Genomic DNA, 18,051 nt, shown 5'->3' on the forward strand with positions numbered 1-18,051 from the left:
ATTTAAAATAAAAAAAAATAAAAAAAATAAAAGATGGTTGGTGTACTTCATGCGCTGTACGTTGGGCTCCCGAGTGGCTCAGCGGTCTAAGACACTGCATCTCAGTACTAGAGGAGTCACTACAGACACCCTGGTTTGAATCCAGGCTGTATCACAACCGGCTGTGATTTGGAGTCCCATTGGGTGGCGCACAATTGGCCCAGCGTCGTCCACGTTTGGCCGGTCTTGTAAATAAGAATGTGTTCTTAACTGACGTGCCTAGTTAAAAAGGTTTAAAAAAGTGCAGCTGTCACCCTGAAAATGGCTACTAGGTAGCTACTTCATACTAGGTTGCCAGAGTAGTGCTTGTCAAGCGGGAGCGAAGGGCACTGTGTCCCTTTGTTGTTGACGTTCATGTTTACCCCATTGAGTAGTAGACTATGCATACTGAACAGAAATAAACGCAACATGCAACAATTTTATTGATTTTACTGAGTTACAGTTCATATGAGCAAATCGCTAAATTGAAATAAATTAATTAGGCCCTAATCTATGGATTTCCCGAATGGGAATGCAGATATGCATCTCTTGGTCCAAGATACCTTTAAAGAAAAATGGGCCTCACAGTGGGCTTCAGGATCTCGTCACGGTATTTTTGTGCATTCAAACTGCCATCGATAAAATGCAATCACGTTCGTTGACCGTAGTTTATGCCTGCCCATAACATAACACCAACATGGGGCACTCTGTTCACAACGTTATTAACATCCATTCACGATAGAAGCAGAATTCAACCTAGCATTAGACTGGGTCATAAATTATGGAGGTCTAATTTACGAAGATAGAACCTGCTTTTACCATGACTAACAGATTTCCCAATCTTCTCCTCTTCATCTTTAATGTTGACATTCAGCTCCAGTGTTTGACTACAGTCTTCCAGCTTCACTGATGCCATCTCTGGATCCTGCAGTGCAAACTGGCCTCCACTGTCACAATCAGGACCCAGTGACTGTAGGTTTGGACTCAATGTGGAAGGAGAGAGGCAGGCTGGGTTTGTCCTCACTGTTAATCTGTCAACTCCGGATAGGATCCTAGTCCTAAATAGAAGTCTGAGATCCATTTCCTGGTCCTCCCCTGTGGATGTCACACCCCCTCCCATTGTACTATATGCATGAACACACTTTGAACAATGCCTTCCTAAAATGCTGTAGCGATAACTAACACGATAGGAAAGGTTGTGGTAGACGTGGCACATTACAGGTGAGTTCTTCGATTATGTTTAACGGCTGTTTGCATCCAATAAATGTTGCACTACCGCCACCTACTAGACTGGAGTATAACTCTCTTATACATTGCTTGAAAGTTATTTCATAGTTTTGATGTCCACTATTATTCTACAATGTAGAAAATAGTAAAAATAAAGAAAAACCCTGGAATGAGTAGGTGTGTCCAAACTTTTGACTGGTAGTGTACATTTATGTTAATCCAGTAGCATGAAATAACACTAACCTTCTCATTGAAACAGCTCTACTGCAACTGTTCATACACAGTGGGAAGTTGGAATGAACAACATACATTTAGTTAGATAGAACCTGCTCTTACCATGAGAAACAGATTTCCCAATCTTCTCCTCCTCTTCTTCATCTTTAATGTTGACATTCAGCTCCAGTGTTTGACTGCAGTCTTCCAGCTTCACTGATGCCATCTCTGGATCCTGCAGTGCAAACTGGGCTCCAATGTCACAATCAGGACCCAGTGACTGTAGGTTTGGACTCAGTGTGGAAGGAGAGAGGCAGGCTGGGTTTGTCCTCACTGTTGATGTTACCGGCCTCAGACTTGACCTGAGTCAGCCTGAAGTAATAATGAGCAACGACACAAAAACTGTCTTGACAGGTTCTGCCACTTTCTTTATTCTCTAAAATTACATTCTATTTTTTCTTGTTAAATTATCTAATTTCAATAGATCAGGTAGCTAAGCATTGACAACAAAACATTAATTAATTAACATTAAACACAAATTACACACTAAATCACAACGTAAATACACTTAACCCAGAGTAGATTTCCTGCATTTACATAAACGCATTAAAATCCCAAAACCATTTAGGTTGCAGTTGTTGTTTTAAGCAGCACAATGAACTATTTTCTGCAATAACCTTGTCTTCACTGTATTATTTCAATCACAAAAAAACAATTGTATTTCCCGTTCACACCATACTAACAATTATAGATAGAAATAACTGAATGTGTCTGAATATTGCTACACGTGAAAAACGGATAAACATTACATTCATCTTCAAACCAGTAGTGTAGCTGTGAATTTGTCTCTCTCTGATGCACGAGCACTGCCTGCACCGAAGTCCGTTGAAGCAGACCGTGTGGGCGCCACCATTTTACCAGCTTGTGAATTTTACAAAAACCAATATGTCAAACGAACTCAGAAATCTCAAATACTTTTATTTTTAATTAAATTACCTTTACGAAATGATGTACAGTCACTCAGACAAACCCAGTCTCTAGTTTATGTGACTTGAAAAATAGATTTGATCACGTTCTTCACTCACTCTGCTTGACACAAAAATAACACATAAAACCTTTACCAAACGTGATAAAACTTAAAGTTATTTGTTACCTAGCATGTTATGACATGTTCTTTCGATATTACGTTTAAACGTGTTATTACATAACAGTAGTTATACATTTGAAACCGACACAAAAGTTATCGTCTTGACAACACAGTTAAGGCGCCTGCCCGAAACTTCCTGTTCCCCCACTACCACCAAAGCTGTATCTGTACACCTATACACTATCCCCAAAAAAACAACCACCCCATCCCACTACTTTGGCCCTAAACGATCCTACAACAGGCCATCTGCCTGGGAGGATGGAACCCCTTCCCTCAAAACTTCCTGTAGATCTTCTGCACAAAAATCTCTCACAATGTTTTACCTGTTTTATTTTTTCGTGGGGCGCAGGTAGCCTAACGGTTAGAGTGCTGGGCCAGTAACCGAAAGGTTGCTGGATCAAATCCCCAAGCTGACATGGTAACAATCTGTCGTTCTGCCCCTGAGCAAGGCAGTTCACCCACTGTTCCCCGGGCGCCGAAGACGTGGATATCGATTAAGGCAGACCCCTGCACCTCTCTGAGGTTCAACCCTTTCCCTGTTTCTCTGCTGCTGCAACTGCCACATGTACTTTCCGCTCCATCGGTGCCGTTGATCAGAAATCCAACCATACTAAAACATCCTCTCTTCAGGCCTACTCACTGGGAGGCTCCCAGTCGACTCTCTCACCCTTGGGATACCCTCTTCACTGCTTCAGCATAGAGGAAACGTTCTGCCCCATTCAAACTCTGGCAATCTCAGCCTGTCTCTCTCACAAGGCAAAGTGAGTGGGTCCCCAGCTGAAAACCCCCAGTTGACACACGGTGCTTTCTGTATCCCAAATGTACACTCCCTCTGACTATGCCCTCCTGCACTTTCCTCACATCGTGGGATCCCTCTTCTACACACTGCTGCAACATGTCTGAATCCTTGGCACCTAAAGCACCGTAGCGGAGCAGATTCAGAACATAGGCCCTCACAGAATACCAAATATAATCTAACATGACCTTATCAGGTAGCAACTCTGTCAAAGCTCAACAAGACAGACATGCTTTTCTCAGTCTCTCCATTGCCACCGGGTCTCTGTCTCACCAAATGTCAGGTGTCACAAACACTAGGAATATTCCTTTTCATTTGATCCACTTCTACACTCAACCCCATTGATTAACCCCCATTGATTACCCTTTTGTGTCCTTTACCCAGCTTGACACAATGTATGGGTCGGCCAAAAAGCAGGAATCCACTCTTTCCAAAATGATCTCCGGTAGGAGTCTCAGGGCAAACGTTGGACGTCTCTACCACACCTGTCGCCTCAGGAAGGTCCACCACATCCTGGACTGGCTCAACTTCAGAGCCCTCACAACTGCCGACTGACTCCATTTCGAGATCATCAAAGTTCTCATCAAGACATGAAGACCTATACGTTAGATTACTTGGTTTGTATTCAGGAGATGCAGGTATGTACTCAATATTAGGTATGTACACAGGAGACGACAGTGGCGATCGGTGCCGTTTAAGATGAGGAAGGATGATCATTTTTATTTTATTTCTATAACAGCATATTGGATGACTGTCATTCATATTCCATTCACCCATCTCAATGTAACATCGATAGGTGTAGGCTACTACATGATACTAACATTTTCCCTGTACCCATCATGAAGCTGCTACAACCTGGCCTATGAATGAAAGTTTACAATGTAGGTTGAGAGGTTGAGAGAATTTTGAGTAATCAAGGTGACAGATAGTGACACATTCAAAACCGCCTTGCACACTTTTTCCTGCATCTAGCTGATCTAGGGTGTAATCAATAGTTCAACAGTTGCAAACAAGATTTTCTATTGGACAAATACAGGCATGTTTTTCACTGTTTGCTTCCGTACAAGAAACGTTTTTCAACAGAATCTGCATCTGCGAAATGAATACACTCATGAACAGACGCAAAGAGTTCACTTTCATAGCAGCCACATACAAAGAGCATGATCACTTTGCTCGCATCTATCTACGCGCTCTACTCCTCTCACCTTTTCCCTTCGCCTGTGGACTTCAGTGCACAACACATCAGCTTTCTGTGACCAGCCGCAAAAACTTTCCAAGCCAAACCTCCTTAGCATGACCGCTAACCGCTACACACAGCCTACATTGTTGTCACCATATTAGCTAATGCTAGTCAACATAGTGAATAGAACTAACTCGTTAGTAAACCCGCTAGTCATGCAGTACAGTGTACAGTCAGCAAGCAGTTTATCAGTTACAACCACAGGCCCGTGGCAATAAATTAATAAAATCAAAAGATACCTTGACTTGGAAGAGTTCCAGTGTTGGATAGCCATAGCCAGCTAGCTAACATAGCATCCCTGTTTAAGCCAGGTGTTAGAGTAGGCTAAACTAGCTAGCTCCATTCACTAGCTAAGTAAGTGAAATGGAAAAAAAATCTGAAATATTGCTAGCTATTTCTCACTGTGAGAGAACTGTGTAGAGGAAAAGGAGTGTTATAGAATGTTAGCCTCTTTACTTTACTGATCAGTGTGGACCTGGTCAGTTTTGGTGTGTTTTGTTAGCTTCTACTGTAAAGATATTGAGATGACCATGGATTTGACCATAGTGTTGAATGCCCTCTGTGAGGCTTCTCATGCAACAATATACACTGAGTGGACAAAACATTAAGATCGCCTTCCTAATATTGACTTGCTCCTCCCCTTTTGCCCTCAGAACAGCCTCAATTTGTCAGCTATGAACTCTACAAGGTGCCAAAAGCATTCCACAGGGATGCTGACCCATATTGACTCCAATGCTTCCCACAGTTGTGTCAAGTTGGCCTGATGTCCTTTGGGTGGTGGACTGTTCTTGATACACACAGGAAACTGTTGAGTGAAAAACCCAGCAGCGTTGCAGTTCTTGATGCAAACCGGTGCGCCTGGCACCTACTAGCATACCCCGTTCAAAGGCACAAATCTTTTGTCCTTCAACATGTATCCTCCCCTTCATCTACATTGATTTGTTGACAATTTAACAAGTGACATCAATAGGGGATCATAGCTTTCACCTAGACAGTCTATGTCATAGAAAGAGCAGGTGTCCTTAACTTTTCGTAAACTCAATGTAGTCTGACGTTTGACTGGGTGGTACTGCTTCCCTCTGCAGTTTTCTGTGGGAAACTGCAAGTGATGATCAGTTTTCACCATTTCTTTTTTTTTCTTCTACATAACAACTTTTGTTTATTCATAGACAAAGTCTGAAACAACTACATTTTTATTAAATTGTCTTAAACCAGATTTTAGTCAACAAATTCATAAAGCATCTCCCATTATTTCTATTTATGCAAAAATGCCTCCTTTATCAAAGTGTTCATCTAACACAACTATTAGTATGTTTAAGACCTTTACATACATATATTTATCATACCCATCTAGCTAATTCAACTTAAGCGATTGTGCTCCATGAAACACTCCCCTAACTTGTTTATACATGTCAGCAACACAGTGATGGAACAAAATGGAGTAGTGTGCTAAGACATGTCCATCTCCTTTCAGCTCTCCTCCTCTGAAACGGTTATATTCAAACAAACCCATGACATTTTATTTTATTACAAGCAAATGTTAGGATACACGATATACCAGACTCATACACGATATACCAGACTCATACACGATATACCAGACTCATACACGATATACCAGACTCATGGGCTCCACGTTCTGATACACAGCTAGAATTCTCATTCTTACACAGAAGTGAGGAATATTCTCTGATTAAGGCAGATGTAGTAAGTCTGGATCACATGCCAGTATATTGGGCAACCACATGCATATTATCTGACAAACTTACAGTATATAATGCAGTATAAAATATACACTGAGCTTACCAGACATGAGGAACACCATCGTAGTATTGAGTTAAAAATCCTTTAAATCTGTCATCTACTGATTGAAGAGACGTCAATAAGGGATCATAGCTTTCACCTGATCAGTCTATGTCATGGAAATATTTAGTATACTCAGTGTATATTCAGGCACAAGGCAAAAGCTATTTTAAGTCCTACAAGCACCTTCTCATCTCTTTAAGACAGTGTGCAAGTATTTAGTTAGATGTCATGAGGTCCACTCGTGGCCAAACTAGATCAGACAGTTATATATATTCTTTAACAGTATGTAAATGCATCGTTTTTTCCCCTCCATGCTTTAATAGGTCATTGTCAGGCAGAATGAGGATCTATATTGTTTGAATAAGACTCTGGACATCTGGAAAACAGCTCCACATGCAAAAGCCACTTGCACAAAAAGAATCAATTAAAAAGTGAGAAAAGATGAACACGTTATACTGAGTACCTGAGGACGTCAAAGACTAAAGTACTGTAACAGACAGTATTTTGAGTAATCTGACACATTTATACGATTCATTTGACTAATTTGGGCACTTGTTAAGGTTAATATTAGGCTTCAGCATTGCTCGTAGGGCTGCAAACCTCCAGTAACTTTCTTAAAATCCCAGGTTTCTAGAAACCCCAAAATGGAAGATCCCCAGAATCAATAGGGAATAAGCAGGACATCCGGAAAGCCAGGGAATTTTCCAGAGTTTCTGGAATTTTGGAAAAGTTACTAGAATTTTGTTGAGTGTCGCCCCCTTGGTACTCGGAGGTCTACTTGCGTCCGACGGTTTCAGCCAGTTTCTTCAGTCTCTTCTTCAGCTCCAGAGGAAACTTCTCATAACATTTCTTACACACAGGCTTCATGTCAAACTCCACAAACTTGTTCCTGTCAACAGAGGACAGGAGAGACACAGTCACTATTTTGTAATGTAGTTTGAGCTCCATTGTGTATGAAATGTGCTTTACAAATAATTATTTTACATTTTTTTTGTATTCTCATGAACAGCAGCACATGCAGGTTTCTGTCCTTAGCAAGTTACACTATGATCACACAACTAGCATGACAGGACAGAAATACAGTCAGGTGTACTGAAGTGGAACCAACACTAAATATCTTATTTCTAAGGGAAATGACCTCCATAGCATATGAATGTGGAAGATTACACATTACACCTTTGATCACAACGTGTGCGTCCCAAATGGCACCCTATTCCCTTTATAGTGCACTACGTTGGACCAGGGCCCACAGGTTGTCATTTGGGACACAACCATTGTCACATAACATGACAGAGCAATGACAGAACAGAACACATCAAGCAAACTGGAGGAGAAAACAACAAAAGGAAAGACAATAAGAGGAAAAGCTAAATGGAGAGTGACAGGAAGTGGAATTACTAACCCATGGATGGAAATGAGAGGAGGATAGTGAAGATGACAGGAAGTGGAATTACTAACCCATGGATGGAAATGAGAGGAGGATAGTGAAGATGACAGGAAGTGGAATTACTAACCAATGGATGGAAATGAGAGGAGGATAGTGAAGATGACAGGAAGTGGAATTACTAACCCATGGATGGAAATGAGGAGGATAGTGAAGATGACAGGAAGTGGAATTACTAACCCATGGATGGAAATGAGAGGAGGATAGTGAAGATGACAGGAAGTGGAATTACTAACCAATGGATGGAAATGAGAGGAGGATAGTGAAGATGACAGGAAGTGGAATTACTAACCAATGGATGGAAATGAGAGGAGGATAGTGAAGATGAAAGGAAGATGACTGGAGAAGTCTACAGACAGATAACAGGTTTCTTTTTGCGGTCTTTTGAGGCGTCCCTCTCGCGTCGGGCCAGTCTGCGTTTCAGCTCCTCAGGCATCCGCTCGTAACAGTGCTTACATATAGGCTTCAGATCTACCTCTACAAACTTGTCTCTGTTACACCACAGGGAGGGGAGGGGGAGAGAGAAGAGAAAACAGAGGAGAGGGAGAGAGAGAAGAGGAGGATGGAAAAAGCACAGGGTGGAGAAGTGAGAAGACTGTAGAGAAATAAGAGGAAAACAGATTGTGTCCAATAGGAGGAAGGTTAGAGAAAACACAGTACTTTATAGGGAATAGGGTGTCATTTGGGACGCAAACAGATTGAGAGGAAGGCAGGACAACGACAGACAGGAAGAGCCAAAGGGTTAGGAAAGAGCCCAGTATAATACCACTGATATATAATAATGTAATAATAACATACTTGAGGGTGAGCTTGGTGTTGCAGGTGGCGCAGGAGAAACAGTTCACACACCATGCTTTGTTCAGGGCTGACACCACTACAGGAGGAACAGAAAGTCCATTATGGCTTTACATCATTCCAAAACAATTCATTCAAATGAAAACAGTTGATGCTTACCATCTCCTTCAATCACTCTGTTGCAGTGGTAGCACACATCACCAAAGAGCTAGAGGGTTGAGACACAGGCAGAGATGAGCATTTCATTCACTACTTGATTTAACCATTATCAAACTTTACATTTCAGTCAGTACCAGCCACAACAACATGCAATAACTGTGTTACTCAGCAACCCTATCCCATGAACGTTTGTGGACATGAGCCCCATGGGACCTGTCAAACATAGCGCATTAAATAGGGAATAGGCTACCATTTACCTGGTTGTAGTGGGTCTCACAGTCAGATCATAGCTTTATTACCTGGTTGTAGTGGGTCTCACAGTCAGATCATAGCTTTATTACCTGGTTGTAGTGGGTCTCACAGTAGGCCAGACCCTTCCTCTCATAGTGGCGGTGTCCAAGGAACGGCTTCTCACACTTAGCACACACAAAATGCTGCAAACACAGGCAACATCACATATTAGCATGGCTAACTGTAGTACCAGGCAACATCACATGTTAGCATGGCTAACTGTAGTCACAGGGAAGTAGCACCCCAAGTTAGCATGGCTAATAGCTAACTCTTGTCACAGGCAGACACCACTACATAGGCATTAGCATATTGCTAACTCTACTCACAGGCACAAGCAGTTAAGTTAGCTAACTTTGCTAACTCTAGTCAGGTGCCATCAGGGCATGTATTCACAAAGCGTATCAGTGTAGGAGTGCTGATCTAGGATCAGGCGATCTACCTGTACATATGTTATTCATTATGATCTTAAAGGTCATGAACAGTCAAAAACATATCAATGTTTTTCATGAAACTGGATGATATTTGAATGAAACCAGGTCAAAGTATGAAAAATGACTGTTGCTCCTACATTGATAAAGCTACTGGTCCCCTCCCCCATGTCAAACACTTGGATTCATCGTTAAAAGGTTAGGGTGACATCACCCTAACTAATTTTAATACACCAATGGTAACATGATATTCTCTTACCGAATTTAAATAAGTACCGCTTTGTAACCAGCATCGGAGAAGGCGTGTTTGTGGAGGGGCGTGGTTTATACAGCCACTCTACTGGTGCCAAAATTTGACTGTAGGGTGTCATCAAATATAATTAAAAGTTTACACTATTCATCTATGGTAAAGACACTCGTGTCCCCTTTTACCTGTGTCTGGTGCTAGCTAGTTACGGGCTAGCTAGGTCTTCATCCGAGTCTGGTGTTAGCTAGTTACGGACTAGCTAGGTCATCTGTGTCTGGTGTTAGCTAGTTACGCGCTAGCTAGGTCATCTGTGTCTGGTGTTAGCTAGTTACGGGCTAGCTAGGTCATCTGTGTCTGGTGTTAGCTAGTTACGGGCTAGCTAGGTCATCTGTGTCTGGTGTTAGCTAGTTACGGGCTAGCTAGGTCATCTGTGTCTGGTGTTAGCTAGTTACGGGCTAGCTAGGTCATCTGTGTCTGGTGTTAGCTAGTTACGGGCTAGCTAGGTCATCTGTGTCTGGTGTTAGCTAGTTACGGGCTAGCTAGGTCATCTGTGTCTGGTGTTAGCTAGTTACGGGCTAGCTAGGTCATCTGTGTCTGGTGTTAGCTAGTTACGGGCTAGCTAGGTCATCTGTGTCTGGTGTTAGCTAGTTACGGGCTAGCTAGGTCATCTGTGTCTGGTGTTAGCTAGTTACGGACTAGCTAGGTCATCTGTGTCTGGTGTTAGCTAGTTACGGACTAGCTAGGTCATCTGTGTCTGGTGTTAGCTAGTTACGGACTAACTAGGTCATCTGTGTCTGGTGTTAGCTAGTTACGGACTAACTAGGTCATCTGTGTCTGGTGCTAGCTAGTTACAGGCTAGCAAGGTCTTCATCTGTGTCTGGTGTTAGCTAGTTACCGGCTAGCTAGGTCTTCATCTGTGTCTGGTGTTAGCTAGTTAGGGGCTAGCTAGGTCTTCATCCGTGTCTGGTGTTAGCTAGTTACGGACTAGCTAGGTCTTCAGCCAGCATGGAACAAGGGTTGTTAGAAACTCAGACGCCGTTGTCATGTCAACACATCCGTCAGTGCTGCTGTGAACCGCATCATAACAGACATGCCAAATGGGAGAGATATTAAAAATTAAAATTGATATTGATGCAATTTCAATGTTTGAGTTGCGTTGTGTATCACCACATTTGCTTAAGAGGATTTTATTGCAACACTGCATCCAAGTTGCTTGACATAGGGGTTTCAAAGAGCTGTCAGTCAAGGCGAGCTCACAAGTATAAGCTCCCCACTCAGCCCGTCTTTTCAAACTTCCTGGTAGTTAGACAGAGATAAAGTACTTTTCCCTCACATTGAGCATTTCTATCCAAAACAAATATTATGGGTGATATTTTAGTCACTCAAAATACTATTTTACATGGGAATCAGAATGACTGTTTGGGACCTTTAAAGACTAAACTAACCCTATATCAGCCCTACTCTGAGAGCTTTATGAATACAACTGGCCATAGTAACTCAACGGGGCTTGGTCAGAAAGATGCATCACACACACACAAGTCATTCAGGACAGGCAGCGTAACAATGGCTTCTAGTGGAGAGAATGTCAACTGCAGGCAGGCCAGGCACTGTAGACTACTTGTAGTGTATTCATCAGCACTGTAAAATTGTGAGATTAAAGTGCAACAATGTGCATGTGTTTAGGCACCCACACCCATGTATTTCTGGGTAAGAAAAACTTATCTGTGAATGTGGTAATGGTATGCCTCTTGTTTCTATTGACATATGACGGGTGTATGTGGCTGAAGAGTGTAGTTGTGTAGCTAGCTATGCAATGTTGTTTCCTGCAGTGCAGTTTCTATGTGTGGGAGGAGAAAGCCCTCCTTTCTCCTTGGATGTGTCCCAAATGGCACCCTATTCCCTACATAGGGCCCTAACTCTGACCAGAACACTATGGGCTCTGGTTAAAAGTAGTGCACTACTAAGGGACTACTGCCATTTGGGACATAACCCCTTCTCACCATGTTAAAGTGCCACTCGCAGTAGGCATAGCCCTTACATTCATAGTAGGGATGGCCCTGGAACGATCGCTCACATACACTACACACAAAGTGCTGGGAAAGGAGGAGGGGGGAGGAAGACGGAGAAGGGAGGGATAAAAGTTGCCACAAAGATGAGGATGTAGAGAAAAATAAAGTATGAAGGAATGTGTTGGAAGGAAAAGAAAGGTTTCACAGGATGGAGAGTAGATAGAGTTACTCACAGTCCAATCAAACATACGCTCTCTGAACATGAAGGAAATTATACAAATGTAACATCATTTCTTTGTAAAAGCTTACTCAACAAACATCTGACTAAACCATTACATTGGAGTCCAAATATGTCTAAAATACCACTAAAGCCCATCATGTCATTTCCGACCCCACACCTCGACGTGCCACTGCTTGCCCATGGCGTTGACCACGCGTCCCTCGATGGGCCTCCTGCAGGCGCCACAGATCGGCACCCCCATCTTATCATGGCAGGGCAGACAGTACAGCTCTCCTTTCAGCTCCCTGGCATCGGCTGTCAGCTCCTTACTACAGGGAGAGGGGAGGGACAAACATTACTACAGCTCCTTACTACAGGGAGAGGGGAGGGACAAATATTACTACAGCTCCTTACTACAGGGAGAGGGGAGGGACAAATATTACTACAGCTCCTTACTACAGGGAGAGGGGAGGGACAAATATTACTACAGCTCCTTACTACAGGGAGAGGGGAGGGACAAATATTACTACAGCTCCTTACTACAGGGAGAGGGGAGGGACAAATATTACTACAGCTCCTTACTACAGGGAGAGGGGAGGGACAAGTATTACTACAGCTCCTTACTACAGGGAGAGGGGAGGGACAAGTATTACTACAGCTCCTTACTACAGGGAGAGGGGAGGGACAAGTATTACTACAGCCACCTTACTACAGGGAGAGGGGAGGGACAAGTATTACTACAGCTCCTTACTACAGGGAGAGGGGAGGGACAAATATTACTACAGCTCCTTTCTACAGGGAGAGGGGAGGGACAAATATTACTACAGCTCCTTACTACAGGGAGAGGGGAGGGACAAATATTACTACAGCTCCTTACTACAGGGAGAGGGGAGGGACAAACATTACTATAGCTCCTTACTACAGGGAGAGGGGAGGGACAAATATTACTACAGCTCCTTACTACAGGGAGAGGGGAGGGACAAATATTACTACAGCTCCTTACTACAGGGAGAGGGGAGGGACAAATATTACTACAGCTCCTTACTACATGGAGAGGGGAGGGACAAATATTACTACAGCTCCTTTCTACAGGGAGAGGGGAGGGACAAATATTACTACAGCTCCTTACTACAGGGAGAGGAGAGGGACAAATATTACTACAGCTCCTTCCTACAGGGAGAGGGGAGGGACAAACATTATACACCATTAAATTACACAAAACACACAGAAAGTGCTTTTGAAGCAGGGTAAATGGTAACATCTTAAACACTCTTGCTTTCATTATTCCAGATACTGACTGAAACACATAATGGAATCAGGAACACATTATGTCAGATATCAGGAGGGCGCTGTGAAGCGTACTGACCCACAGTTGTTGCAGTTGAAGTGGTCTGGGTGGTAGGGGTCGTTCTTAAAGATGAGGGGGCTATCCTCGATGATGGCATGGCATTTCTGACAGATGTACTTCCCCAGACCTCTAGCCTTCTCACGGTTATGGCAAGGCCGACATAGGTGCCTAGGCAGGGACAAAGCAGGTATGTACATCCAACCTGTCTCACGGGCCAAACAAAGCAGGGAAAGGGTGGACACAGTAGAAGTTTCTCCTACGCTTTATTTACAGTGCTGGAAAAGTATTTGCCTCCTTTCTGATGTTGTCTTGCACATTGTTGATGGTGAATATTAGATCTTCAACCAAAACCTGATATTACATAAAGGGAACCTGATATTAGATAAAGAACCTGATATTAGATAAAGAACCTGATATTAGATAAAGAACCTGATATTAGACAAAGAACCTGATATTAGATGAAGGGAACCTGAGTTTACAAATATCAACAAACTGAGAAAATCAGAAAAAGGGCAAATAGTTTATCACAGCACTGTATTATACAAACATACTTATGTGAGTGTTTATTTGTGATTGGTTAAATATTCATCTACCATGGTATAATGTGCAGTGTGATTGGCTGGGGACTCCCCTGCATAATGTGCAGTGTGATTGGTTGGGGACTCCTCTGCCCCTGTATAATGTGCAGTGTGATTGGTTGGGGACTCCTCTGCCCCTGTATAATGTGCAGTGTGATTGGTTGGGGACTCACCTGCCCCTGTATAATGTGCAGTGTGATTGGTTGGGGACTCCTCTGCCCCTGTATAATGTGCAGTGTGATTGGTTGGGGACTCCCCTGCCCCTGTATAATGTGCAGTGTGATTGGTTGGGGACTCCCCTGCCCCTGTATAATGTGCAGTGTGATTGGTTGGGGACTCCCCTGTATAATGTGCAGTGTGATTGGTTGGGGACTCCTCTGCCCCTGTATAATGTGCAGTGTGATTGGTTGGGGACTCCTCTGCCCCTGTATAATGTGCAGTGTGATTGGTTGGGGACTCACCTGCCAGCGTTCTTGACGAAGCCGACGTCAGCGAGCACAGCCTGGCAGATATCACAGCAGAAACAATCAGGATGCCAGCTGTTGTTCATGGCCTTGATCACACGGCCAATGATGAACTCCCCTGAGAACACCGACCCACCAATACAACATGAGAACACCCACCCACCAATACAACATGAGAACACCCACCCACCCATACAACATGAGAACACCCACCCACCCATACAACATGAGAACACCCACCCACCCATACAACATGAGAACACCCACCCACCCATACAACATGAGAACACATACACACACAGGGGATTTACACAGAGATTTGGTATGTGTGTGTGTACGTACTCACCACACTGGTGGCAGCAGGGAGCGAAGAGCATCTGGAAGTCATGTTCACAGTATTTCCTGCCTTCAAACTGTCAGGAGAAAACTATGACATTTAACAAGGGTGCTTCACTCACACAATAAACCCAAACATTAAACAGTTTGACATTTGAATAGAGGCAACTTTCCTCAAATTCCCCAGTTTTCCAGAAATCCTGGAGGGAATAAACCAGAAATCCTGGAGGGAATAAAGCAGAAATCCTGGAGGGAATAAACCAGAAATCCTGGAGGGAATAAAGCAGAAATCCTGGAGGGAATAAAGCAGAAATCCTGGAGGGAATAAAGCAGAAATCCTGGAGGGAATAAACCAGAAATCCTGGAGGGAATAAACCAGAAATCCTGGAGGGAATAAACCAGAAATCCTGGAGGGAATAAAGCAGAAATCCTGGAGGGAATAAAGCAGAAATCCAGAATCCTCCAACCATCATTTTTGGAAAACCTGGGAACTTGGGGGGGAAATGACAGGAATTTTGCAACCCTACATTTCTGCCCTGTGTTAGTCTACCTCATAGAAGAGCCCCTCAGGGAACTGCTGGAAGCACTGAGCACAGACGAAGCAGCCCTCGTGGTACAGCTCCCCGTTGCTGTTGACCATCTTCTCTGCCGGGGCGAAGCCGCTCTTACAGCGCTCGCAGGACGCGTTTGCCAGGGCGTTCGCCATGTTGCTATGGTGACAAAAAAAGAAAGTATGAAGATCAGAACAGACGACAACTCCAGAATTATTTGCTGCTGTTCTGTTGATCACTTTTTTCACACTGCAATCCATGAAGTTAGCCCAAATCTGTTTGTGGTCTTGCCAACTCAACTGACTGCAGTCATTGGCAAGGTGTTGGCACAATAACGACAAGAGACTGGCACTCTGGCTACCACACAGCAGCAGATTCTCCTGGAGGGGGCTTGAATAGGCCAACAATGTGAAAGAAATCCAAAGTGAAAGTTATTCCAACAGAGAACTGCTGGGCTGTTGGAAATCTGCCTTGAGTGTCTACAGAAACAACACTGGCAAAGGTCAATATATTTTTCTCTCTACTACAGATCAGTGTTTTACAGAGTGGGGTGTACATCCCAAAAGGCACTCTATTCCCTATATAGTGGACTAATTTTAACCACAGCCCTATGGCTGGTTAAAGGTAGTGCACTACATAGGTAATATGGAGCCATTTGGGACACATAGACAAGGTTGGTTTTAGGGGCGGGACCTTGTCCATCAGACAGTCCCTTACTCAAATCATATTACTCACAGAGCACTGCTGTCACACACGTTACTCAATGTCTGTCTCCTAATTTGGTAATCTGAGAGCAGTCAGACAGACATGATAGATCATAGCTGTCTGATGGTATTCAGTGTTGGTTTGTCACTTAATTGATCAGAGACACGTACTGTGTCGCCTCAACACTCATTGGCTAATTCCTACACCCCAAATCAAGTGCCAAAAAATGACAACATGGTCTACAAATAGACCGTGTGTAATGATCCAAATAATCAAACTTGTTTCAATTTGAAAATAGATAGAATGTTTCGACCTAAAAGTGTTATAGAAACTAACCAACTAAGAGGCTAACGTTACCAAGCTAGAGAGAAAAACAGAGTTTGAAGTAGCTAATGTTAGCAAGTTCACAACACACACGTCCACTCACTTGACGTCACTAGCCTACTGTAGCGGTCAGGTTAGCGAGCTAACTAGTTAGTTAAATTTATTTAAAAGTTATTTAATGTTTCAAGCCAATTCCCACGCCCATCATTAAAAAAAATAATCACTAGCGGTTACACTTTATCACATACAGCACTGCACCGAACAAATTAGCTAACATTAGCTGCCCGGCTAGCTATTAGCATTGTAACCTGTGAAATTCGAGTGTTCTTACTTGGATCCAAGCGCTTACCTGCCCGTCATTTCTACTACTCCCAGCATCACCTATCAACACCACCGTTTCAGAAACGTATCGACTTTTCCCCGGGGTCTTCAAATAGGACGAGTAATGGATTGATCCGAGCGGCGACACCTAGCCAACTAGCAATTTTTTTCCTCTAGAATCTTGGTGGAGCCACCCTTTCCTTGGTAGCTGGCGTTTTCAAAAGAAAAGGGACGAAATAGCGCCCTCTAACGGCTATTACATTGATAGCACTCCTGTTGCGCTGACTGCAGCGTCCCTAAAGTTCTTCTGAACCAGGGGTGGACGACATACACCCCCCTGGCCGGCGGGAGGTTTGAATAAAAATATTAACGCTTTGGGGGGAATTATTTTTGGGGGTAAAAAAAAAAAAAACACTCCAGGCCACTCGTGAACGTCTAAAACTAGATAGAGAGTAAGTAGAAATTATAATGGACCTTTACATTTTCAAATAACTGCAGCTTTTCTGAATTTAGAAATTCTGATGTGGCCCTTGAGACAAATTCCCACCCCTGTTCTAGACCCCTAACAAGCTGTTCTAATACTTTGAATATGCATCACACCTCTGCAATAGACATGTCTGAATGAGTCAAATCAACGTTTATTGGTTGTGTACACAGATTTGCAGATGTCATTGCAGATGCTGCAAAACGCTTGTCACAGAAGTTTGACCATGCAAAAGGTAGTATTTGGAATTTTGGTATTTCGTTAGGATCCCCATTAGCTGTTTACTTAGTACTGCTCTTTCCATGATATAGACCAGCGTTTCCCAAACTCAGTCCTCGAGTTTGGGAGGCACTTTGGGGGTTTTGCCCTAACACTACACAGCTGATAAAAATTATCCACTAGTCATCAAGTTTTGATCATTTGAATCAGCTGTGTAGTGTTAGGGCAAAAACCAAAACGTGTAATCCCTGGGGTCCCGAGGACCGAGTTTGGGAAACGCTGACAGACTGAAGAGGTGAAACTAGGTGAAAGCCATGACCCTTTATTGATGTCACGTGTTAAATCCACATCAATCTGTGTAGATTAAGGGGAAGAAATTGGTTAATGCAGGATTTTTAAATCTTGAGACATGGATTGTGTATGTGTGCCATTCAGAGGGTGAATGGGCAAGACAAAATATTTAAGTGCCTTTGAACGGGGTATGGTAGTAGGTGCCAGGAGCACTGGTTTGTGTCAAGAACTGCAACGCTGCTGAGTTTTACACACTCGGACCGTTTCCTGTGTGTATCAAGAACGGTCCACCACCCAAAGGACATCCAGCCAACTTGACACAACTGTGGGAAGCATTGGAGTCGACATGGGCCAGCACCCAAAGGACATCCAGCCAACTTGACACCACTG

The 18,051-nt window shown here is 43.3% G+C and overlaps 1 protein-coding gene and 1 long non-coding RNA gene across 5 annotated transcripts; both read right to left on the reverse strand.

The window, feature by feature from the left end:
- Positions 1–1,861: 1,861 nt before the first annotated feature.
- Positions 1,862–4,599, reverse strand: LOC115179562 (uncharacterized). Its single transcript, XR_003872941.1, has 2 exons — positions 3,885–4,599; positions 1,862–3,353 (listed from the first exon to the last, which is right to left on the reverse strand). It is a non-coding gene; the product is annotated as an uncharacterized LOC115179562 (long non-coding RNA).
- A 1,538-nt stretch (positions 4,600–6,137) lies between these two features.
- lims1 (LIM and senescent cell antigen-like domains 1) lies at positions 6,138–16,924 on the reverse strand. 4 transcript variants are annotated; one of them, XR_003872934.1, is made up of 11 exons: positions 16,696–16,924; positions 15,317–15,476; positions 14,777–14,843; positions 14,428–14,548; positions 13,407–13,556; positions 12,219–12,369; positions 11,812–11,904; positions 8,846–8,894; positions 8,690–8,765; positions 8,184–8,382; positions 6,138–7,336 (listed from the first exon to the last, which is right to left on the reverse strand). XR_003872934.1 is itself a non-coding variant. In XM_029741150.1 (11 exons), coding segments are annotated over exons 1-11 (1,032 nt in total). In that variant the 5' UTR covers positions 16,725–16,909; the 3' UTR covers positions 7,203–7,334. The 4 variants fall into 4 exon arrangements, 2 of the variants coding, with proteins under 2 accessions (XP_029597011.1, XP_029597010.1); XR_003872933.1 differs by lacking the exon at positions 11,812–11,904 and adding an exon at positions 9,187–9,279 and having other exon boundaries at positions 16,696–16,909; XM_029741150.1 differs by lacking the exon at positions 11,812–11,904 and adding an exon at positions 9,187–9,279 and having other exon boundaries at positions 7,203–7,336; positions 8,249–8,382; positions 16,696–16,909.
- Positions 16,925–18,051: the final 1,127 nt, after the last annotated feature.

The sequence above is a fragment of the Salmo trutta genome, chromosome 39, assembly GCF_901001165.1.
Source record: "Salmo trutta chromosome 39, fSalTru1.1, whole genome shotgun sequence".
NCBI classification, from domain to species: domain Eukaryota; kingdom Metazoa; phylum Chordata; class Actinopteri; order Salmoniformes; family Salmonidae; genus Salmo; species Salmo trutta.